The sequence below is a fragment of the Platalea leucorodia genome, assembly GCF_965183815.1.
Source record: "Platalea leucorodia genome assembly, chromosome: Z".
NCBI lineage: Eukaryota > Metazoa > Chordata > Aves > Pelecaniformes > Threskiornithidae > Platalea > Platalea leucorodia.
Genome location: NC_138858.1, coordinates 26,006,113 through 26,023,564, shown reverse-complemented (window position 1 = coordinate 26,023,564; position 17,452 = coordinate 26,006,113). Strand labels below are relative to the sequence as shown.

General features: G+C 36.3%; 1 protein-coding gene across 6 annotated transcripts in view; it reads left to right on the top strand.

The window, feature by feature from the left end:
* The window catches only part of TENT2 (terminal nucleotidyltransferase 2), a 50,236-nt gene extending 33,223 nt beyond the window's left edge, over positions 1 to 17,013 (top strand). For 4 of the 6 annotated variants that reach the window (XM_082337233.1, XM_082337230.1, XM_082337232.1 and 1 more), the window contains 4 exons: positions 3,066 to 3,202; positions 9,412 to 9,503; positions 13,955 to 14,034; positions 15,907 to 17,005. In XM_082337233.1, the coding sequence (XP_082193359.1) occupies positions 3,066 to 3,202; positions 9,412 to 9,503; positions 13,955 to 14,034; positions 15,907 to 15,981 (384 nt within the window). In that variant the 3' untranslated portion in view covers positions 15,982 to 17,005. Of the gene's footprint in view, positions 1 to 3,065; positions 3,203 to 9,411; positions 9,504 to 13,954; positions 14,035 to 15,906 lie in introns of all 6 variants that reach the window. The other 2 variants (XM_082337234.1, XR_014230759.1) reach the window with 2 other exon arrangements.
* Positions 17,014 to 17,452: the final 439 nt, after the last annotated feature.

The window sequence follows — 17,452 nt, the reverse complement described above, 5'->3', positions numbered from 1 at the left end:
TGTATTTCAGAAAGAGGAAACACTTTTTTTTTTCTTCTACATGTGGTGATCAGCAACTCAGTGTTCAAAAAAATAAGTTGACTAACAATATCAGAAACATGTGATTAACAGTTTGCTTTAGTTAGTGTAAAAGAAATCTTTTCTTCCAGAAAAGTAGTTTCAGTCATGCTTTGCATTTTGTAACACTTAGTTGTTTTTTTAAGAGTCATTTTCATAGTAGTATATCCACTAAAACAAATGGAGATGGCAATTATTTATATGTGTGTCTTTTAAACTAGGTCGTTGGGTTTTTAAATGATTAGCTGCTATAGACTGTAACTTGCATTTTTACTAGAGCACTTGTATAGAATAATATGCATTTATTCTTTGAAGGCAAATGCCTTTCTGAGTAAGGAAAACTTTGATGTGTCTGACCTTTGTGAGGCAAGTGTATTTAATATACATGGTAAAACTTGGAACTGCAGGTTTCATGAAATTGAACTTGCTTTTGAAAAAAACACATAATTTTAGATTGCAGAATTGAAGAGTTTTAATCCTACTTACTAGATGAAGAGTTAGAAAACGGCCTTCTAATTGCAGGTTAGGAATTTTATCTCTTCTGCCGTGGGTGGGAATCTTTGGAAATGTGGTACATTTCCTGCTCCTCAAATGAGGAGTCTTTCAGTTTTATCACTGCTGCTTACATGACTTTTGATCAGTTGCAAACTCACTGAAGAAACTAAATATCCTGAAAAATGCCTTCATCTGGACTGTGCTTCTATCATAATCGCCTTTTTCAAAATACAGATTTGTGATTTTAAAACTCTGCAAGGTTTTTTAATTTCCTATTTCATTAACTGCTAACAAATCTAATTGAAAAAATATCTTTGTATAAAGTTGTATTTGATATCCTTTTGCACTCTCATTTTTTCTGGCTGTAAGCATGCACACACAGGCACACATGTATTCCCCTTTTTTGCTGTAAGTTTTGTTACAACTATATTTGATATATTGTCTTCTGCTATTAGTATAACTGATTTATTTTTTCTTATTCAAGTGATGTACAAACACTAATAAAAATTAATTAATTGTGATCAACATATAAACTGTAAATAAAATGTACTTAAGGTCAAGATTGATAAGAAAAAGCAACATCCTTCCTAAGCTTGTAATAGTACTAAAGAAAATAGCTTATTTATTATTCTGAAAAATAATATCCAAAAGTCTAACTTTTTAGCTGCTCAGTATGCCAGCCTCACTGTGGTGGCAGATTTTTCTTGCAGTTGAGACGTTCTCAGGCTTTTGAACATTCAAAGCATAAAAAAAAAAAAAAAAATCTTATTCTCCTTTTCAAAAATGTCTGCTGGCACCAGACATTTACTTATTAGTCTTAGTAGACATCTGTTGTAGTAATTTAATTGCATTTCTGTTTTGTATTTTTGGAACTCAGCAGCCCTTGTTCTCATTCCTTTTTTGCCCCCTGTGTCCATTTCCTCATGAGCTACTACACTGCTAAGACGAAATTCATTTGTTGTGACTCTTCTACAGCTTTCTGTGGGAATGGGCAAGGAGTGGCTTTCACTCCAGTATCTGTCTGATTACCTTTGGGGTTAAAACTGTATATACTGGATAACATAGGAACAACTGTTCCCCTTTTAAATCTTTATATGCTGCATATCTGCTTTTTATGTCTGTCTCCATGTTTTTGGTGTGTTCTGTTGGACTGGAAGCTGTTAAATTCTGAGCTCTGCTAACTATAATAATATTTTATATGCAAAGTTATATCATGTGAGAACAAGACTTGAAATTTTTCATAGCTGGAAGAATGGCCTTTTTTCCCCAGAAGGTGATGTGCAAGGTTCCAGGAGGTTTTGCTAGAATGGGCAAGAGAGTCCCAAACTTCCCAGTCCTGCTAGTTTGATAGTTAACCATACTTTTCTCGGAGGAAGCACTGTGAGCTGTGAACATGGAAATAGCATTACAGTGTATAGTGCTTCCAGTGATATTCTAGTACTGTAAAGTTTGAGTCATGCCTGTTACTACTCTTTAAAATAACAAAAGAGTGGGAGAGGAGATACAGTAATGGTTGAATGGGTTCCTAAATTTACACAGATGTATTTATGTGAATGTAAAGCTTGCTCTTGTGTATTTTGGGTTCATTTTCCTTAAAATACACAACATTGCTGTAAAATGTAGTATCCCGGTATTACCAGGTTTTAAAAATTGTTTCTCTAGCAAGAGGAGTGTTCTCCTCTGTGTACCCGTCTCTCGGAAGGACCTAAAGGATGCAATGGACACCCAAACAGTACAGCAGATCTAAAACTATGTTAATTTAGTTTTGTGTAGATTCCTTTTTAAGCTGGCAATAGTGATTTTTGCTTATAGCAAACCTGACTTTTTCTTTCTACCCGCTGCTGCGCCCCCCCCCCCCCCCCCCCCCGCAGGCCCCAGAGGAAAAGCGTACTTCAGCTTAAACGCTATGTTCTGTGTATTCAGGTTTTTTCTATAACTTCTTTTTTTTATTCTTTCAGATAGGTTGGCTAGAGGAGGTGCTGCTGCAGTCTTTGAACTCATTATGTGGGAGGATGCAGGCTCATATTAGAGCCAGTGGGTTTCACATGCAATTTTTACTCTGTGCTGTGGGGAAAAATAAGTCAGGCCTTCCCTTTAGATTGTTTCTGTACCACAGTTATGGGAACTTGGTGATGAGTGCATTAGCTTCACCTGCCGTATCTCAGTTCAGCTGCAGCCAGCTCAGTGCAGGCTACCTTACTCAGCTTCTGCTCATGTGGTTTTATTAGCATGTAAACACAAGTCCAGTCCAAAGATTCTCCAATGTTAAAATTCTTTAGCAAACAGAAGGCAAGGGATGGTCTCGGATCCTCCTGTGCAAGATGATTCTACCTGAGTTCAGGAGGAGTAACTAGTATCGAACAGAGGAGCACAAAAGAAATAGTGCTTTGCTTGTAAGTTGTCCTTGAACTTCTAATAAGCAAATGATAGGCAGCTTCTTTACTGTGAAAAATATGTGCACCTAGATTAAGGCAGTGTGTGTGTAGACATACTCTCTGATTTTATTTTGACAGGAATCTTTTGATCCTACTATGCAGTTGCATCTTGTTCATCAAGCTCCAGGTACCATTCCTCCTTACCTCTCAAAAAATGGATCAAGCCTTGGAGAGTTGCTAATAGGCTTCTTCAAATATTATGCCACAGAATTTGAGTAAGTAATAAGCTTATGTAAGTGTTTTAGAATATGCAAAGCTTTGATTCCTTCTATTCAATATGTCAATGCTTTATAACCCTTGAAGAGAAGGAACAGCAGTAATGCCGGAGTGGTAACTGACAGAGGGGAAATGGGTGAAAAGACTAAAGGACAACAGGAATGCTGATAAAGAGTGTCTGACATCTTTTGCTTAGCGAAGCATGCTATCCTGTAAAGTAGCAGCCAGAAGTTAGAGAGCTTTGTCCTTGAAAAATATCTGGGTTTTGTTATATTACACTATTGCAAAACTGCCTATCCATGTGTGAGAAAAATCTGTTCTTCTTAGTTGTAAATTTAAGATATTGATTGTGATGTGAATTATTTGGACCTCGATAGCTGCGCTTGTCTTCTGTCACCCTGAGTCAATGGAGGTAACTGACCAAGTGGCTCCTAATGTTGACTATAATACACATCAATATAGGCCACACCTAGTGAAGAATTCTCCCGTATGTAGTTGGTTCACTAACCTTGTTGGCTTGCTAGAATCCAAGTTTAATTTTGGCATCTGGACTTTGTTGTAGAAGAGAAGGAGAAAGTAAAGTTGTGAGGGCATCTGAGAAAGCTGAAGATTACGAATATTTTGCCAAATTGTCACTTGATAATTTCTTAGAAAAAGTTCTTGTCTGTATAAAATATCAAATAGTTGTATTTCAATAAGCGTAAAGATCTGCTAAAGAACTTGTTTCTGAGACAGTTGGTTCATACATGTTGCTGTCCTGTGTATGTGCATCATATCCATTTCCTGGAAGGAGAACAAAATGTATAACTACATGGATACTCGTTATAATTTTTGAAGTGTTCATATTTTACTTCAATGTAAGAAGTGAACAATCATGGAATCCTTATAAGAAAACATTGCTGGGGTATGCACTACATGTGGAATATGTAAGCTAAATCCACATGGCCTGTGGCAATTCGTGAACTAATTGCACTTTGTGCATGCTTAAGCCTGATTCTGAGAGATTTTAATGTAAAGGATTTTCCTTCAACAATCTCTGCAGATAAGGGAATGCTCTAAAAGTTTCTCCTGAGTACCTGTCTTTTCAGCTGGCAAGGTGCTGCTTGCTAAACAGGTAAATTAGAAGACACTGCTGGAGGATATCCTCAAGTTCCTAATTTATGTGGGACACTAGCTGCATCCTTTGCTACTCGTCTGTATAACAAGCTGTTAATCTTCTCCTATATGAAAGTAAATACCTCTTCCAATAAGGAAGAGGTTTCTGGTTTGCCCGTGCAAACTAGCAGAGAAGATCTTGTCCAAATGCAGGAAAAAGACCTAATTTGACTTTTCTGGTTTGGATGCTTGTGAACATAGTCAGGAGCAGATTTCTGCATAAGTCAGTAGCTGGTCCAGGAAGACCTTTTTTTTTTTTTTTTTTTTTTTGCCTGCTGTTAGACATGCAGGATGTACTAAGTATAAAGACTAACAATGCTGCAATATCAGTACTTGAACTGATAGTAATCCCGGAATATTCTTTTTTTGTGGTGATCATAAATAAAGAAAAAATGTTACCTAAATTTAATCACAGAGGCACACGGGAGCTTCTGGTTAAAACAAAGCTTGAAAAAGTGGACAACAAAGATAGGATAGTTGCTGACGTCAAGGGAAGAAAAGATTTTTTAAAAAAAAAAACATTGAACTAAACAAAAAATATTATCTGGCTTGTTTTTCCAGTGTTAAGTACCTGTTAAGGATTTAAACATGTGACTGGTGATACTCTGTTTTTTTAAAAAAAAAAAGCCAAAAAAAACCCCAAACTGTAAAAAATAGCCTTTAGAATTAACATTACATAGCTGAGAAGTTGTATCAGGAAATGATGCACCTAATGCAGCAACCTATATTATTTTTAACTCTTTCTGCTACAGAAATAAAACTTAGGTGTACTGTTTACTTGATAATCTGTGTATCCCTGACAACTACAAATCCTGTTTGAAAGAAGCGGGGTGTCTGTCTCGATGATACCAGAATTCCTTATAGTTTCATAAAAACTGGTAATTGGCTGGAGAAGAGAAACCCAAATTAATGCCCATGCTGGGGAAAAGGCAGGCAGAACATGGTATTTAAACATTTGTGCGTGTGTGATAGCCAGCTGATGAGAACAAGTACAGTGTCACGCTATCCACAGTATCTGTTATCTTTGCTTTGAGGTTGCTGACAGAAACAATGTTATGGGTGGGAATGAGGAGGATAAGAGTTAAGTACACACAACACAGGGCTCTGTTAGTTCTGCCTTTTGTGGAAGAACTAGTATTTTACTCCTGAATGAGCAGAGTATTTTCATTGCTGTTATCACTATTTTTTTCAGCGTTTACTTTCCCTGTAAAACATTCACCTAGTGGTTTTATGCACAGAAATTTTGAGATTATATTTCAGATACTGTATTAAGTTAGGTCACATTTAAATGACCTGTACTGTGCCAGTGAACTTTCACTATTGAACTGTAATGTGTGTGAAAAGATTACTAAAGAGAATACTACTTCAGTTTTCATAAAAGTGACGTTTGTAGATTCCTACTATGGAGTAGGGCACAACACTACCGGGTTTGATACACAGGATCTGTTTTACTGAAAGAACAGCATGCAGTCAAGAATGATCGGATCATGTGTGAAGATCATCCTTTTGGACAGTCATTGATGCCACCTGCCTGGAATGCGGAACTGATCAATTATTTTACATGTATGGGTCAGGAATACGGAGATACATTGTTTTAAACTTCCCCCTTAGTCTAGCAAAGGCCAGTAGGTATTTCAGTTAAAATCTATGTTTTATTTTACTTGGTGTAGTGAATAATATTTAAGGGTGCGATGGGCCCAAAGAGTAGGGCGTAAAGAAAAAAACAGGAACCTTGCATGCTCTGTAGCCATGAATAAGTTTATCTCCTTTGTGCTGTGTTTTTTTCCCTTATGCTTTTAATCTGCTTTCTTTATTTAGACTATACACTTTTTCAGAAAATTGCTGATTACCATGTATTTATACAGCGCACATTCCACAGTCCTACTCTGGGATTTTCGGTGTGTTCGTAGGAAGTAATTTTTATCCCCCCTCATAAGTTACCAGAAATGTGATTTGGAAATTGCTGCATATATTGGGTTTACACACTACATATGGCAAAGCTTGATTTGCTGACACGGTTGTATAATTAGTTTGCCATAAGAGTTCAAGTCTGCATAATGTTTTGCATGATACAGCTGGCTAAAAATATGCTTATAACTCCATTCTAACTTGAAGTATTTCAAACTATCAAAGGCCCGCTGATCACGCAGTAAATGTGACCAAGTGAAAAAATGTATGGAGGTGTTCTCGAAAGAAAGTATTTGGAAACTGGTCCATGTTTACCAGGCCCTCTGGAGAGAGTGTCTGATTTCATTTCTGCAGCTGTGAGTGAAGGCAGCAGGTTTTTACTTGGCTGCCTCTTTACAAAGCGAGACCTTGAAGCAAGGCCTTGCTCCCCTGAAGTTACTGCCAGGAAGCTCAGAGATTGTCCTTTGCGACTGCACTTCTTTTAAATTTATTGTTTCAAGTTACGCAGCAGTTGTTTAAGATCATTCACTGATTAAGTTGTATTTGGTGGACATGATAAAAGATTGGTTACATTATCGTGACAAAATACAAAATACAGTTGCTCATGGCTCTCTTCAGGGTAGAACTGGTCAGGTAATAAAGGGATCATTTTTTAATAGTATATTGAATTAAATATGCTTGCAATTTGTACCCATCTTAATGTGTTTATGCAAGTGGCTTTTGCTTATAAGAACACTCTGGAAAAGATAGCTTTTTAAACTATTTGTAGTATATTCATACACACTTATACCTGGAAATGCCTGGTCTTTTCCAAATTCTTGCCTTCTGCATGAGGAGCACATACCTAATATGGGTAGTGACACCAGAAATAACTGATAACCATTTAAACAGGTATTTCAATTATTGTTAACTTATGGATTGAAAGTGTGTATGGAGAGAGTATTTGCTTTGTGTTGGCAATAATGAAGTTATTGTGTGCAAGCCAAAATGGTTTAAACTGATACACAAATCATTTGCTATTGGTAATTCATTTCTAATTCAGGCTGATTTTGGTACCAAGGCAGGGTTAGTGAGGGTTTAATGAGACTATTAGATAAAGTAGTTGTTTTAAAGTTTAAATAAAAAGCTGTTTAAATAGCTAGAAATATCACCTTTTTTGTTGCTTTTTGCTAAACCAGTGTATTATAAACACATTTATTTTTTGCTGAGGAATCAAGCCAAGTGTAACCTAGAGAAAAAGAAGTCAAAAGAAGCATTACATGTTTGAAGTGAAACAATACTGCCTTGTTAGGCCAAACACAGATCAAATACTTTGTTGTGTGACTTCCCCCCCCCCGCCCCGGCCTGGATGTCTCTGACTTTTAAATAAGCGAAGAAGCAGAAGAGTTGAACTGTCAGCTGCTTCTGCTCATAACCAATATTCTGGAGCTGGAGTTTAAGCTTCTTTGATGCTCTAGTAACATGATTTTGCTCTTTTTTCTTTTTTTGTTTGTTGGGTTTTTTTGAGCAATTTCTTGTTAAGCTTGTGTTGATGGTAGTTTATTAAAAAGACATGATAGGAAAGTATTTGGTGCTTCACAGTACCTTTAATTCTGCAAAAGTAGTCTACTATGGGAATTAAGGAGAGGGAGAGTGATGGGTTAGAATGAAAGCTTTAGTTTGCAGTGAATGCTAGAAATGATCATCACCTGTACTAATTTTCTAAAGAATACATCAAGAGAAATCTAAATATACACAGCAGTCAGTGTGAATAAGTAATCTGAGGTATCCCAAACTATGCTTCATATGCTGTGTCCTGCACCTTTTTGAAATAGGCCCTATTCACATTCTTAAATAGAAGAAAAATGTATGTGTTCTATGGAGGTACAGTTATTCAAGCAGCTCACTTTCATAAGTGGTTTTAATCATGTGTTGTATCCAAGATAATCTGGAGAATTGCAGGCATGGATTTTTAGCTGGTGTAAACTGTTTTATCATCACTGACTTAATGGAGTTACAACAGCTGATCTGTGGCCTAGGGAGCACAGAGTTCTTCCAAATTTAACTGATGAATTATAGACTGTATTTTGTCTTACAGTTGATATTTACAGATTTACTGCAGGTGGTTGATGCACCCAGCCAAGCTCCTCTCTCCTTGCATTATGTTAAAAGATTGATTCAGCCAGGAGATCACGTCAGGTGTACGTAACACCAGTATGTGTAGCAGCATGCTACCCAGCTATTTCTAAGCCGCATTTAGTCAGACCATATGGTGATGCATTGTTGCTGGTCCAGGTGTTTCGCTGGTATGGTAGTTCCTTGGTTTAGTTAAGAGCAGCTGAAAACTGGCTGGGTAGATAAGAACATAAAACTGCAAGTGGTTGCTTTGGCTTCCAGTATCTTTGGCATATTGTTGTGCCAGGCATCATAAAGATCATAAAGATGCTTGGCACATTGTAAAGATGGCCCTGTAAACTGCCTGCTATTCCTGTTTCAGTGTGATCATTTCCTGTGGTTTTGTTGTTGTAAAATTGCGTGTAGAAAGCAGTAGAAAATCCTCAAACACGGATTTGAGTTCTTGCTGTGTTGTTACACTTGCAGGAGATCTAAAACTCAGCATATACAAAGTGTTAGTGCTTTCTAGTAACAGGTTCCTTGCACCAGGAATGCTGGCCTGTAAGCAACCTATCTTTATATATCTGTACTCTTGAATATATTTTTAATGGAATGCAGTATGTGACTTAATCTGCACTTAAACTCCTTACATTCCTTTTCTCCCCACAGAAAATTCTGAAAGATAGATTTGAAGCTATAATTTCTTTTGAACTTAGAAATAAATGTAGGTGTCCATATTCAAGTTGACACTTTTTTTTGAAAAATTATGCTGTCATGAATATGTGTTATTCATGGATACCTGTGATGTTCTGTTTTGCAGATGTTTTTGTAAATAAAATTCTGTTGTGGAAAATTTTCTTGTTTCCTACCCATCATTCCTTACTCTTATATAGTGAATTAGGAAGATTAGGCTGTTACACTAAATTACTCATAAAGTACTGTGTTATTGAGACTTATGACATAGCAATTTGACTATTTTTTAATGCAAACTGATATTATTAATTTAGAATCGAGAGTTAAAAGTTCTGCAAATTGTTTTCCTTTTCCCTAGTTGGAGCCATCAAATGATTTCAGTTCGTGAGGCCAAAGCTATTCCAAGACCTGATGGTATTGAATGGAGAAACAAATTTATTTGTGTAGAAGGTAAAATGTAAAGCTGCATTATCATTTTAACTGTTAAGACACTAAATACATAAATCTGTCAATTAGACTTTACCTTGGTTGAGTTTTAATAATGCACACGTGTAATATATTTATGTAGAAAATTAAGTTTAACCAATGTAAATAGTTTTGGAAACAGTCCTGCCAAGAACATTTGAGAAGGAAGCTTTAAGTTCTATACTGTTTAAAAATAGTTCTCCTGACCTTTTCTTCAAGAGCACTCATTGCCCTGTTACTTTTGGAACCGGGATTAGGACTTTGACAAGGAACGGACTTCATGACAGTAGTCTGTGTTTTCCTGCTCTGCAAACATAGTTGTCAGTTTTGCCAAGATTGAGCTTCTGAGGAAACACAGCGGGCACATATTCCGATTCCTCTTTAAGAATATTCTTTGTTCCAGAAATGCTCTGGCATCCCAAGTCCTAGCAGTGACTAGACTATGCGTATGTCAGTCCCCTTGTGGCTATTATTTTTGTCTGGCTTGTGCATGTACAGTCTCTGCAGAGACTCTGTGATGCCCTCCAGAACTGGAGAGTAAACCCAGGCTACCTTTTGGAGTTGCAGGTCTCAGCCTTCTTAGTGCGGGCTGAGCTGGGCCATAGCACCATAGAGGGAACCGGCTTCATGTGCTCTTGATGCCTTTCAACAGCTGTGGGGAATCTACATGGAGAAGATGAACAGTTAGCAAGTGTAGGAGATGAAGCTTGGACCAGGGAAAGAGAAGATAACAGGCCATTGAGATGGTAGGAGAATGAAGAGAAGCAGGGAAGGGACTGAGAGGTGCTGCGTAACTGGTAATAGTTAACACAAAGAGATAAGAAAGGGGGGTGAGAATCAGAATGCTGTAGGTGAAGGGGAATTGTTTGGACAAGGGACTGTGGGTAAGGAGCCAAGGTGGAATGGGAGCTGAATTAGAAGTAGGTGGTTCAGGACACTGCGGTGAAGAGGGACGGTTTGAAATGGGAGACGTGGCCTAGGCCCTGGATGTAAATAAATGGAGGCTATTAGGATCGGGATATCAAGGCTTGAAGTTTTAGGATAAAAGGGGAATAGAACTTCGACAGGAGCCACATAGTATGGAAAGAGTTGTTAGAAACTAGGAAAATTTTGCTGGGGGAGGAGGGAGATAAGGCAGAAGTCCTGTGGCTGGACAGACATTCCTTGAGACTGCTGGGGGTGGGAGCGCACCCACGTGTGCGCGCACGCAATTTCCTGCGTTTGTGCTGCTCTGTGCAGAGAATCGTTACCTACTGGTGAAGTGAGCTGTTCTGTGGCCCAGACCTCCCCAGCGTGGCCCTGTATGGATGGCAGTGTGAAGCCACGTAACGGGACTCCTGTTCTGTATTGGACTTCTTGGGGGAAAAAATCAACTACCGGTCATAGGGGAAGAAATACACTGAAAGATGACTGCACACTTGGCTCTGCAGTGTCAGAGTTGAGAAATGTGAGAATTAGAGTATCTGCACAGCTGAAATGATTCACAGTAGCACAGTGCAGGCATTGCCAGGGCTCTGGTCTGAATGTGGGAGGTGGGAATGCTGGGCAGCTGTGTCTGCTGCTGTCACATGATGCTGATCCGCTGTGTGGCGGGCAGGCTGTGTGTTTCAAGCTCCCAGCTTTTTTTATGACATTACAAAGTGGTTGAATAATTAGGTTTTCTTTCTGTCAGGTTGGAAAATAGAATATCAGCATGCAAAATAGGCATTTTAGAATTTGTATTAAATGGGCTTGATTGCATGCAACTTTCCCTTAAGAGTGCATCTCGCATTTGCACTATTAAAAAAGCAAAATTATCTACAGGTGGCACATCTGATTCCTTCCTGTTACAATGTGCTTCAGGACTTTCTTGAGAGTGGGTTTTAGCTTCACATACCAAGTTTCTACTTCTAAATTGGAAGGGAATAATTAAATTTTCTATTTCAACTCAAAGTAGGATTCATGTTTATAACAGCTGTTAAGCTGAACTAGCTTAACAAAGTATGCTGATAAACAACTGTGTACTTTGAGAAGAAACTTTTAAAAGCTAGCTAAATTTGTCAACATATTCTTGTTTCCACGTCTTTGTCAGTTTTTCCAGTTAGTGGACTAAAATTTCAGTAATTGGTATCATTGCATATATTTCTTAATATTTTAAATATACTTGTTGATAGATAACACAAGTCTATGCCTGCAAGTTGCCATAGTTCTGCATGTAGCACTGTATTGAGGCTTGCTCAAAGAAAAAATTGTGTTCTGTTTTCATTTTTATTGGCCTTAAGACTGATTCTTAGTTGTACTTCTGCTGTTAGAGAAGCAAATACAATAGAAATGCTCTTTCTAGGCAGTTTAAAATCTGGCAAGCTATTACCATTATGGGGAAACAGAGAACACTGCTTTTAGCTAATATTTGTGAACATTCCTTGTCAGAAGGTCTAAATTACTAGTGCGTATTCTGGTTTCAGTTTAAATCTTGTCTATATAAAATAATATCGTACACTGTCCTGTTGAAAAAGACACAGTTTGGAAAAGCTAGAAATATGCCAATTTTGTGAGACAATTAAATTGATAGTCGTCTAGGGAAACTGTATCTGAAGCCGTCTAAGCTGCACCTGATTCATGCTTGTACTTTTAAATCTTTCAGATCCACATGTTAAAAATAATTCTAAAAATAATTCCTCAGCGCTTGGTTTGCAGCAGTTCTGAAGTTTTATGATTTCATGTATTTTCATTTGGAAAGATGATCGCCTTTAGCCTTTCCCTCAAGCATCATTGTTGAAGTTGTATTCCTTTTTTTCTTTTAATATTCTCATCCCTGTGTGTGAACAAAATAACTTATGAAGGACTCTCACTGTCTTGATGGTTAGAAAATGTAGTGGTGTAAACAGTAGCTGATTGCAAAATTATTCTTGCTGTGCTCCAGGGAATGAGTTTGTCTTTTGACAGTAAATATTGAGGAAGAATAAAGGGAAGGTGTGAGTCAGCTTTTGTGACTAGAGTACCTTTTTCCCGCTGATGATTTCAGAAGATTGTACAGCTTTGCTCTTGTTACTTTTAAAAAAAAATGTATCTCTTGATTCAACATAAAGTACATAAAGGTCCTAACATTAAATAAACAGTTAACATCACATTTAAGAAGCACAGAAGAAATGCTGTACTGCTTCACATGGTAAGGGACATGGAATTCTTAGTGGCAGTAGATCACTGTGTCAAATTATGTGACTGACTTTAGAGGACTATGTACCTTTTTTTATTTGATTGTCAGTTCTTTTGTTCCAATCTAAATGTATGATGCATTCTAAAGTAAAATAAATCTGCCTGTAAATGTCCACTGAAAACTCTATAGGTAGTTTGAAGAGAAATCTTTTAGAAACCTACTAAATACAACATCTATTGCATGAAACAGTTTTTGTGAATTTAAATAACTTGCAGAAATAAAAACCCAATGCCCTGGAGCATGTTCCACATTTGAAGTCCCAGTATCCATAATGGCATAAGCCCTTCTGATGTCTGTTTAATACTTTATTTTACCATATGTCCCTATCTGAATAAAAGCAATTAATAACCAACTAAACAAAAAAGCTACCTGATCAGGCATATACTTCTGGGGTTCTGTGGCCCTTAAGGACTTCCATACATTCTGCCAGTGTGAAATATACCATGTTAATTAAGCAGTTCTCTAGTAAGGCGAAAAAGACTATAAAATCTGTTTTGTAGCACATTGTAATGCATAGTTTCTGCATCATAATTTTTTAGTATCTATTGCTTTAATGTTGGCAACCCCATCAGAAGGAAGGAGTACTTTTTTTAATCCTTCAATTAAAAAAAAAATTTCAAAGTATGTTAGCAAAAAAAAAGGAAAAACATAACATAAATATGTAGTCTGTTAGAAGGTAGAGGACCCAAATTGTTAAGTTACGAATAGATATTGTAGAATAGGTGTGAACTGATAAAAATATATTTTTACAGCAGTTGATACATCTTATATAAAAATTTATAGTAAATATTTTACTGTACTCCCTGTATTTCACTGAGAATCTGTTAAATGAGATGAATCTAAAGTGAACAGTTCCAAGAGGCACATGTGTAGTAATTTTCAAAACATTTTAATATGCAAAATCATACTCTGATATGTCATCTCAGACTATTAAGCAGTAACAAATAATTGCTGATGCATAAATTCAGCACAATCATAGCGTGCTTCCATAGATACAATAACCTGACTTTATTATGTATTACATACCATTAGACCATTCAGGGTTTGGGGCTTTTTTTTGGGGGGGGATAAATATTATGTAGAAATAAAGATTGAGAAGCAAAGTAGAATCACCCACTCCAAACGCTCTTGGGAAGCGATGATGTGTTGACTCCTCTGGGTTTTGTCTGATTGCTTGCTCAGTGAAGACAGCCTAGCTCTAGGTTTTCTTAACACTTAATGTTTGTGTTTGATCTTGCAGAGCCCTTTGATGGGACAAACACTGCTAGAGCTGTACATGAAAAACAGAAGTTTGATATTATCAAAGGTGAATTTCTGAAGGTAAAAAGTAATCTTATTTAATTTTTCCGGTCACTTTGGTTTTCAAGATAGTTATACAAATGCTAGTCATTGAACCCCACTGTTTCTGATATTTGTGTTATGAATATTTTTATGCTTTGTACTATATAAATAATAGACATGTATTTAAAAAAAAATAGAAAATTATTTAGTAAGTATTTATTAATGTGTGCCATTAAGCATCAGGCTTAAGTTGAAATGGGTACTTGGAATAGTAAACCCTTTGTCTTAGATTTTCTTGTGTGTGTAAAATTCTAATAGTAAACCCTTTGTCTTAGATTTTCTTGTGTGTGTAAAATTCTAGTGATAGTTAATAGCTTTAGAATTACAACTTTATCTTCAGTCAGTATTTCTTCCTTCAGGAATTTGACTGGTAATAAACAAAGTTTTATACTACTTACTATCCCTTTTTTATAAATATTGCCACTGATGGTTTTCTGCTGGTTTTTGACCACTGAATTAAATTGGTACTTTTCTTTAGGGAGACCACACTCATAATTTTAGAACATGAGTAGTTCAAACTAGAGCTTTCACTTTTCCAGTCAGTGGAGGAGGCAAGGACACTTTGAAGCAAGCAGAGATTTAGGCCTTGGTTAAACCTCCTTTCTCTAAAAATCCTTGCTACCAACTCTTTTATGCTTGTCTCCTATCATAGACATTGTATTTGGAAATTCTAATTTTCTGAGCTCTCTGACTATTCATAATGTAGTTATGACTGGGGGTTAGTGTGCAGAACTGGCTTCCAGCTTTAACCAGTTACACTCCCCTGTTTTGCTGTCATTGGAGGCTTCTGTTTACTCCAGTTAATCAAGTCCTTAAATATCTTGAGGGCCAGATACTTGAAATAAAACAAATGCTATAAGGTGTTGCCTTAGTCAGAAAAGGATAACTTTTTTGCTTTGTAATTCTGTTCAGAAATGTCAGTTTCCTCTATTTAACCATGTTAGCATATAAAATGCTGAACTGTTCACATGCTTTTACATAAAATATTTGATTTTGTGAATCTGCTAATGCTAAAGCAGTGGTTTTCAAAGTAGTTTGGGCTGTCTCACTGTTCTGTGAAATCAGAGTGAACTTTTTTCAGAGTTTTCAACTAAAAAATTGGTTTCAAACTGTGTGGTTTTCTGAAAAATGTAAAAGCAGTTGTTTGATCCTAGATGTCTGGAAGCCTGTATACTAGCATGTTATGGCCCTGAAAAAATTTCCTCTTTACTAGGAACCATAAGGAATGACAGTTGCTTAAAACTGCAAGTACTTACTAATATCTTGCACTTTTTTTTTTTTAAGAAGCCTAAAGAATCTGTTTGTCTCATTGCCCTTCAGAGATTATTTTTCCCATGGTTTTCATTACACATTGTGGTTTAAATGAATTCTGTGTAAAGACAGGAGGGTCACTGCAGTTATTTGCAGGTTCATAGCCTGACAGATGTGTCCTGGAATTCACACTAGAATACAGAAGAAATTTGAAATAACCTATTTTAAAGACACAATTAAGTTCTGGAAATGTCAGGATACAACATCTTGTATCAGGAACTTTGACATGTGTGAATTTGAGACAATTATTTTGCAGTCAGAATATCAATGTAATGCTTATATAATGTTAACATCTCAGTCTCCTCAAATCCACTCTCTTCTTGAAAGGCTGTACCTTCCTCAATAGTTCATTGTATTTTGTGTACCTTTAGATTCTTTTTTCTTCCCTTAAAAAACAAAACCAAAGCCCCCCTCTTCTCAAGAAGGGGAAGAATATCAACCTTATTTTTGTGGATCTGTGAGGCTTACTGCTTACAATGGTATTTAAGTATTAATGGCAAAGATATTTAGCCTTTTAAAACCTTGTACTTTTTTCCCCAGTCTTGGCAGATATTACGAGACAAGAAAGACCTGAACTGTATATTACCTTTAAGATCAACCATACAGAAAAGATAACCAACTTTTTTCACTTTCTTCTTATTGGATCCTGCTGAAATAAAGAACAGTATCAAAATCAAGAGGCAGTTACCCTATGTTTTTTTATGACATGGTTTTTTCTCTGTAAACTTTTGTTAAGGAAATGTTTATAAGAAAGATTGCATATTTTATTATCGACATTTGTTAATACAGCTGTTCATGCAAAGATGTGTTTTCTGAAAATGATTGCATTGTTGACTTCTAGAAGAAACTCAAACAGCAAACCACAAGAATAAATCCACTTTAAGGAATGTATGGGAATATACTGACTTCTTGTTTCCGTAATCTGTGTAATCATTAATTCAGACACATTTAACCATGAAATAGACATTCAGAGCTAAACAACATGCAAGTCTGACTATATCCTTAGAACATTGGGCACAGTATCCACTTCGTGATGAACAGACAGCCCGTGCTTTACACCTGCTTAATTGCAGTAAGCACTTTTTCTCAACTTGGCACTTTCCAGTTTTATCTCCATTTTACGGGGAACAACAAGCAACAACTTATGAAAATTAAACTAGATTATGGTATGTATTATTCTGGATATCAAGAACTGTAATCTAAACTGGAATTTTCAAGCAACAGTTCTACTACAAAGAAGTTGAAATAAAAAAGGACAAATCAATATGCATAAGTGCTTCATATTCACACAGAGTAGGCAAGATACTTTTTAGTGCTTCCTTTTGCATATTTGAAGTAGTAGTGTTGTCTGCTTTGGAGGGGAAAAAAAAAAAACACCAAACCAAAACACGCCACAACTATACCACTGCTATAATAAGCTGGGCTTCTGTTTTGATTCTCTGTAAATATTTGTAAATTGGTCAGCTACTGTAAATTGAATTTAAATACGTACTCTTGAAAATTTTAGCTTTTCCAAAAAAAAGTTGTGAACCCTCTTTTGGACCTGCTGTAGCACAATTCGTGCCTCTCGCGTATTTGTTATTGATGACCAATTATTGTTAAAACTGTATTTACCATTGATGTCAAATTGGTATTTTCATTTTTTAAGTTTAATATTTTGTATGGTGTCCAGTGAAATAAATTTTGTATATGAAAGATACAGCTTATTTTTCTAGTTTATGTTATTTTGTACTGCATATTTAAAATATTTCCTATAATTAAGTAGAAAAGGAAATGCTCTGTAAAGGTAAGGCCCCTGTTGCAAATCATAAACTTCTATATGGCTATTCTGTGCTGCATCTGTGTACAGGTAAAAGTTTCATTTATTGCTGTCTCTAATGAGATTGTGAAAACCCTGATAACTGTGTGAAATAACAAGCATTATCTCTTCTTGTGCAAACTTCTAAGTTCTAATTTATTTGAAGTTTTACAGTTTGGAAGTTCTAGAAACTGTAAACTATTTGCCTGCTGTGAGGTTACTCACTACACACTTCATTGTGATCTAGTCCATGTAAGATTTTGGCTTGCTTCTTAAAACAGCTTCCTT